Source organism: Phaseolus vulgaris, chromosome 6, assembly GCF_051622355.1.
Source record: "Phaseolus vulgaris cultivar YP4 chromosome 6, ASM5162235v1, whole genome shotgun sequence".
Lineage (NCBI taxonomy): Eukaryota > Viridiplantae > Streptophyta > Magnoliopsida > Fabales > Fabaceae > Phaseolus > Phaseolus vulgaris.
The window spans coordinates 21339231-21347423 of record NC_143503.1 but is presented as its reverse complement, the minus strand read 5'-3'; the positions used below and the strand labels follow the sequence as shown (position 1 = coordinate 21347423).

Below are 8193 nucleotides of genomic sequence, written 5' to 3'. Positions count from 1 at the left end.
TAAATAATTTAAATGTATTATTTTGATCAAAATATTGATAAACACTCCTCTCTTGAAAAGGCTTTAAGAAACAATGATAAAATATAAAGTAAAAAACCAATTTTTCTGTTATTTAAAACCTAATAATGTCCTTCCTGGAAGTTCCTGGTGGACAACAACGTGACCCACGTGCATCAATTACCATTCAAGGTATGCATATCTTAGAGGTGATTTTTTTTTATAAAGAATTTAAAATATCTTAGGATAAAGTATGTTATTTAGATAAAAAAAAAATTAAATTAATGAAAATAATTTTATAAATTAAAAAATTACCTTAAAAATAAAAATTAAATTTTTTACATTTTTGTATTTCAAATCTGTTTCATTTTTTTCTCTTTTTTCAATTTGATTTTGAAACATCATCATTTGCATTGTTATTTCAATTGATATTAAATGGGGATTGATACCAAAGTTTGTTGATATTATTTTTTTTGGATTATTTTCTCTTTTATTGTTATTTATACCCACATTCATTAGAGCATTCCTCAATCTATTTAGAATATGATTTTTCAATTGGTATTAACAAAAGTTATTTTAGTTATAATGTGAAACAAGGGTTATCTTAAGCAAGTGTCAATTAGAATTACTTTATACCAACATAGGTCGAGACTATTTTTTACTTAGTAAGAATTTTTTAACCAACCTTCATAATTTCTTTTTAAGTCGATATCAATTATAGTTTTTTAATATATTTTTTCGACAAATATAAATCAGATTGTTTTAATTGATATTTATAAGGGTTTTTTTAGTAATATTATTGAGAGAGATTATTTTTCTATCAATATGAACCATAATTATTTTTCAATCATTATTAATTAAAAAAATTCAGCATGTTAGTCATGGTTAATTAAAAACATCATTCACTGATATTTTTTAATTATTATATGATTTAGTATTAAAATATTTTTTACGTTTGATAATAATTGAATATACTTTATTTAAATAAAAAATAAATAAAATTTTAAAAGTGAAAGAATTTAAATTGAAAATAATTCAAATTAAATAGATTTTAATTTCTTTAAAATTATGAAATTCCTTGTCCCCTAAGATTCAAAGTGAGAATAATTACTATGCCTAAAGAATCTGGAAAGTTAAAATATTTCAAAAGCTTAAACAGAATCATGTCTTTTAGAATTACATAAATTCGAGATCTTTGATTAAACAAAAAAACCATATTAACTGAGAAACTATTAAGTGATAATTAATCTCTATGTAACATGCAATGTGTTAGTTTTAGATTAGTCAGAAGTATGAATAAGTGGTAGGTCAGAATCAATTAATAGTTTCATCAAAAATAAATGTAAAAGTGAATAACATGGGACCAAACAAGCAGTGTTATTGTGGCACTGAATTATCTTACCTTAAAGCAGTGTAAGTATTCTTAAAATAATGATGTTAAGGTTGATTTGGTTTGTTGTTGATGTAAACAAAGGTGGGGAACTTTTTCTTTTGTGATCTTAATTGAACTTTATAGCAAGATTAGAAAATATGAGCCATATGAGTTTATTCTATTCTCACTTTTTGGTGCAAGTTGATGTTAAGTTAATGGAAATCATGCATAGGGCATTGTGACTACAATACAATGTGGCTAACCATTATTGAAAGAGTGTGCATAATGGATGGGACACAGACATCTCAGCCTGATTTCTGGAGCCACCCTCTGAATTATAGCCTATTATCTACTTCAAGTGAACCATTTTTCCTTCTAAGAACTCTCTATTATGGAATAAGATACAGACACTTCAACCTTCAAGAGATACCTATATCATTTTCATTCATATAATCTCTTTGAATACAATATTAGAAGAGCTTTTTCTCTGTATTTCTAGTAAAGAGACTCCAAGAACACTTTTAAAAACTATAAACTGTCATTTTTTACTCATGGAAGTCGTCCAACAATATTTTAATCCAATGTTCAATTTTTCATCAAGTGTTTGATGGAGTCTGAAACATGATTATCTGCCAAGGAGAATAAAAGTGAGAGAAAAAATGCCATTATCCTGAAAGGTTGATAAGAAAATTGTGAGTCATGCATATGACAAGATAGAGGCTGTAGTTACTGATGAAACCATTCCCACATCAGGCCAAAACTTGAAATTTTGAATGGATGATGAGAAAGATAGATTTGTTTAAGGTGAGTCAATTTTGGCGGAGGCTGGTATGTATTGTATTATAATCCATGTGCAGTGAACCAGCCAGTGTTAATATTGTTTTTCACCCTTTCTTTTTCCAACCATTAATGTTGCATGGATTATTCTGAGTGGGTTAGAAAACATGAAGAAAAGTCAGCATTATTCTAATGCAGCTAAACAATGTTCATCGGTTGCGAAATCTGGATTGTGTGTCTCAGTTGTCCTCATTGAAGATACAAGAAAGTTAACTAACAAGTGTAAAATTATGCCTCTTGTTGTGGTCCTTGGAATAATCCATGTAGGAACATCTAATGCTAATATGGTGTTCTGATAACTTGTAACTTTTCTTTATAAACTCTTTTTAACTTATTTCATTGTGTTCTACAATTTTGCTAGAATATTTTTGAAACTGGTTTCATAGTCAAACTGTAATTGAAATTTTGTCAGAATATTTTTTCAACCAGTGAATAAACTTTGGTTTGATAAAAAAAAGACCTGCTCAGGAAGAACTTTGATTGAGTAAATAACATGTACTACTCAATAAAGACTGGAACTTTCATTCATTACTGTTTCTTTCCCACGAGTATAACTACCAGTTAATTTGGCCCACCAAATTCAATGTCATGCAAATATGATTCTTTTTATCATGATCTTCTAAAGGGGCTATTTATTTTTAAAGATAAAATAAAAAACTTGTTCCAACTAAGAAGAATGACATCTTAGCTAAAGCATTAGGTTTGCTGCCAGAAATATAGGGTTTTTCAGCTTCTTATCTCTATTTTCAAATCATACTTTCTTCCTTATATATTAAATCCTCATCTGGTTTTCCTTTATATCTGGTGTTGTTTTCAACTTTTTTTAATATTAAACATTATCCCACTATTTAAGCTAATTTTTTAGATCTCCACATATTGATACTAGGTTATTGTCCTTTATTACATTGATTCGTACATGATTTGTTTATGTGATAATCAAACTCGGTCTATGACACCACATTCAAACAAATGTCAATGAGACTAAGTTTAAATTCAAAATAATTTCAATTCCAATATCAATAGAAGATATATTTGTGTCATAATCGGATTCGCCCCCTAATGAAAAGGAATTATTTATCAATATTGCATACTTATATATAATAAATCATTCGTGTCTTGAAATATAAACAATTGATTTTCTCATCAATACTTAATAATTCAGATCTGATAGATAGAAAAACCAAATCCTTTTTAATATTTTTTATTAATAAATTCATTGAAAGGAACAGCATATTGATTCTTAAACATTGGAGTGCATTAGATTTCATAAGATCATGAATGAAACTTAATAATTAAGTAATAGCCCAAGAAATTTACAATTTCCCTCATTGTGTTAAGAAGTACATTACTTTCATTTTTCTTATTTTTTTGAGGCTTGAATGTGTTTTTACTTTCACAGCACGTGGCCTATAACCCCTCAAATCTAAGGTGTGTACCTCCAAGGTCAAATTGTGGTAGAAGAGCTATCCACAGTGCCAAGTTACCAACCAAAACCAAGGAATGTGGGTCAAGTATAGGTTGATATAGACATTCAGACATTACTCAAGCACGCGTGAAGATCTTGTCATCTCAAGGTACCCTATATTCCTATTCATCAATTATAGGGCCGAGACTTTACTTCATGGAAAAAATTTAGCTTTTCCTATCAGCAGCATTTTGATGCATGAATCAATTTCATATACGTACTTTAATTCTATCAATAATTCAAACAGGAAAAGTACCTTTATATTGAGTTTCTTTTGATTAAGCATGGCAACAAACATAAAATGTTGAGGGGGTAAAGTTCTGCTCTGATCATTCAAGTTTTATTCAAATCAGAAGCAAGTGAAGTTTGAGATTTCTTTGATTTGATCCAGTGAGTTTTCTTTAAACCAAAGTTTTAACTCTTGAATTACAAAACCAAGAAGCAAGCAACTACAATGATAAGATGTTAAAGGAAAGCAATGCACTTTTTTGAACACGGGTCAAAACTCACTTTAGCTTCCAAATTGAAAGCATCATTCACTTTAATCCTAACTTTACAAAACTCATTTCAATGCCTAGTTTCACGGATGTTGCAGTTCGCCAGTGTCATTCCCACTGCTGCTTCTTTTTCTTTACCACTTTCATTGGCACAAGGGCTAAAGTGAATAACACTTTCCAACATTTTACAAATTTTAAGACTTAAGTTTCATAAAGTTAGAAACTAAATTCAATAACACTTGAGCTTGGGTCCTCTCCAATTGGATTCCATCCAACTGAGATCTAAGCTGTTAAGTTTGTCATTACTCGACAATCACGGAGGAGAGAAGATGTCTGATCAAGATCTCAAATAGAGAGAAATCTTGTAGGGAAGCTTTCAATCTGGTCCAAAATGCACATCTTATGCTTCTCATATGGTGCCTCTACTGCAAGACTTATCTCTATCCAAGAATCTCTACTATACATCCAATTCTCTTTTCTCCCTGATTGTTATACAATGATAAATACAACTACTCAAATTGAGGCTGATCCAAATCCATCTAGAAAAAGGATTCATGTTCATGCTCAACACCACACAATGATAAGGGAAACCAAAACCATGTCACATTCATCAGTCAAATAGTGTTAGTACCTCAGCTCCAGCCACAGTCTCCAACAAATGATCCCCCATGAAAGGAAAACAAAAATCAATTCACATTCATAAGTCAATTGGTGTTAGAGCCTCGGCTCCAGCCACAATCTCCAGCAACTCCCCCGTGATCTTCCCCTGCCGCTCCCGGTTGTATTCAACCGAAAGTCTCTTCCTCAATTCAACAGCGTTATCGGTGGCAGCAGCCATGGCCCCCATCCTAGCAGCAAGCTCACTAGCCACAGACTCCTGCAACCCCCTCAAAATCTGACTATTCAAATAAAGAGGCAACATGGCATCAAGAATCAGAACAGGATCCTGCTCAAACTCCATAAGAGGGGAAAACATCTCACCCTCTTTCTTCAACCTCACAACATCCCTCTCCACAGCCAACTTCCCCTCCTTAGAACTCAACCTAAAAACATCATCTTTCACATCATAAACCTCCCCCAAAGGCAGCAAAGTCTGAACCACAGGTTCAAACCTTATCAATGAAACAAACCTAGTGTACACAAGCTCAACTTTATCCACCTCCTCACAAACAAACAATGAGAAAACATCGTCAGCAATGACCTGAGCCTCCTTTGCGGTGGGAAAACCTCCAATTTCGATACAGCTGTCAACTTTAACAAAAGGGTATTTCTTTTCGATGTTGTGAGTGAAAAACGAGTGACCCTTTTTGCCAACGCTTATAACAACGCACCCCAGATTGAGTTTCTTCAGCTCCTCGATTCGGGTGACGGCCTTTTTTAACACCTGTTTGTTGAAACCGCCGCAAAGACCGCGGTCGCCGGTGACGACGACGAGGGCGACGGTCTGAACTGGTCTGGCATCGGTGAGAGGAGTGGAAACGTCTTCGTTTTGGAGGTGCTGTTTGATGTCGTTCAGCATTGCTGCGAGGTTTGAGGAGAAGGGGCGGCCGTTGACAACGGCCTCCTGAGCGCGGCGGACCCTAGCGGCGGCAACGAGTTTCATGGCTTCGGTGATCTTTTGCGTGGTTTGGACGGTGTGGATTCGTTGGCGGAGCTCGCGGATGCCGCAGCGAACTGGAGGGAGGGTGGGGCGAACCGGAGAGAAGTTGGATTTTGAGAGGGAAAACATGGAATGGGAAAATGGTAATTTTCTGTTTGTTTCAGATGTGTGGTTGTGTTGTTGGGTGGTTTCATTTCGTCATTTGTTGTCTCAGTTCAACAAAGTCAACGCGGTGGTGCTGTTTCTTATTTGGTTTCTCCTAGGTTTCAGAACAGAGAAGAGTGAAGAGGGAAGAACATTAAAGGGCACCTTCTTCCTCCAACCCTATTTTGTTTCTGGAGTCAATTCAATATCTTTGTGCATTACTTAAATAAATAAATAAATAAAATCCTTTTTTTAATGCATAGAGATGATCTTTGAATTGTGTGTTTTGGATAAATTAGGGAACATTGTTGTTTCCAAAAAATTCAGTTATTATTTTAGATAAATTCCACAAAACTATTTTAACAATAGTTTATAAATTAAATAATTCAAAAATATTTTTTAAACTATATTTTAAATTAACTAATATTTATGAATTATGAGATAAAAATTATATTATAGATATAGATCATAAAATTTGAAATTTAACGAGGGAGCACTTTTAGCTCATGCCGAAGCTATTGATAATAAACAAAAAAGAATATGTTTGTAGTGCAAGAGTTCATGAAGCTTTTTCTAATGAGATTCAGGAAACTTCCACATAAGAGGGAGATGTAGTTCATCACATATTTGATTTTAGGAGTAAGTATTGTGTCAAATTTTTTTTTATCGAACACCGATTAAATTAGTTGCGTTGAAAAAACAAGGAAAAAATTTACAGAAGAAACAATTAATCGAACTTAATATTTCACTGAGTGTTCGAGTGTAATTAGTGAAAAAAAGGACGGTTTATCAAAGTTATATATTTAGTGGATGTGACTTTTTTTTCCTCCACTAATACTATTTCTATTATTTTTTTATCTGATTTTTTTTATCTAGTATTGTTTTTAATTTTTTTTTATAGTACTTGTTCCTGCCGGCTGACCAAATCGTGCTTCGTGTGCTGCTAAGACTCGCGTATCAAGGACTCATTTGTCTTTGTTCCAGATCACCACCATTCGCCGTCATGAGTACTTGAAACAGAGAGAACAAAGGGCGCCATCGCGGCCGTTTGCACTCCGACGCTCAAGTCAGTAAGGCAGTAAACACCGTGCACCTCCGTATCGGAACACTGTGACTCAGGTGTTCTGAAGGTGCGTAACTGTTTTCTAACTAACTCCTCTCTCTGGTGCTCGAATCACTTGTGCTTACAATGTGTAAGCTGGCAAATGATTCAAACGTGTGTAAAAGTGTCAGAACGTACCTCACTAAGCTTTCAGAAAAGCTTATATACCTTGGGTTTTAGTGCTACTGTCACGTGTCACTTATGACTTTAAGCGCAATTCCACGTGAAAGGCCTTACGAGGTTGTAACCCAACTTAGGGAAATCTCAGCGTGTAAGTCTTCCCTCCTCGAAGTGCATCCAGCGCAGGGGATGACTACCTGGGTGCCAACTCATGCGCCCCAGCCTCTAGTCACTCGCCCTGGGAGTATCTCAGCCTTCCTCTCGCACCATGCACGTAGATTCCCTCTGGGACGTGGCCCTTTCCCGAGTCGTATCTGTCCCAGGGATTCTCCAAAGGTGGCGTGGATCGTCACGTCCTACACCTCATGCATGGGTACTTCACGAGTCAGGTCACTCCCTGCTGGTATTAGGAATATGGCCTTGAAGCCATCTTTCTCTTCTCTTTATTAGTGTTTTGAGGTAACGAGGCCCGAGGCCTCCATGCCCGTACCGTGGCCTCTCACTGTGCCGCCCCCTCCACGGTCTTCCCTACCCGTGGGTATCGGAGGGTGGCACCATCTGAGCCAAAGCACGCTCTTAGGACAATGGGTTACGCCTTCAAGGTGGGCGACGCCCAAAGCGGTCAACATATTGACTTTTCCTCTTGGAGGCCCCGGTAGGTCCTACCACATGTTGACTTCGGTACAGTACTATTTTCACTTTTAAATATTTAAAAAGTTATAATAAATTTAAATATTTATAAAATTGAAATAGAAAAAAAATTGAAATTTAAAATTTAAAAATTAAATATATAAAATTTATGAAGAAGTATCAAATAAGAGAATGAAATAAAATATTTTATAGGAAATGTAAAACTCTAAACCCTACAAAATATTTAGGGTTTAGGGTTTAGGATTTAGAGTTTAGGATTTTACATTTTCTATAAAATATTTTATTTCATTTTTGTATTGATATTTCTTCATAAATTTTTAAATTTTAAATTTTCATTTATTTCAATTTAATAAATATTTAAATTCACTACAATTTTATAAATATTTAAAAGTGGGAATATTGTTATCT

General features: G+C 34.2%; 1 protein-coding gene across 1 annotated transcript; it reads right to left on the bottom strand.

Annotated features, from left to right (window-relative positions):
* Positions 1-4327: 4327 nt before the first annotated feature.
* Positions 4328-6169, bottom strand: LOC137831234 (ATP synthase gamma chain, chloroplastic). The gene has a single exon (XM_068638829.2). The coding sequence runs from the start codon at positions 5895-5897 to the stop codon at positions 4866-4868; it is 1032 nt and encodes a 343-aa protein (XP_068494930.1). The 5' UTR covers positions 5898-6169; the 3' UTR covers positions 4328-4865.
* Between the last annotated feature and the right edge of the window lie 2024 nt (positions 6170-8193).

Bases quoted from the DNA above. Each gene is read 5' to 3' on its own strand.
- LOC137831234 (XM_068638829.2), bottom strand. From the start codon at position 5,897: ATGTTTTCCCTCTCAAAATCCAACTTCTCTCCGGTTCGCCCCACCCTC.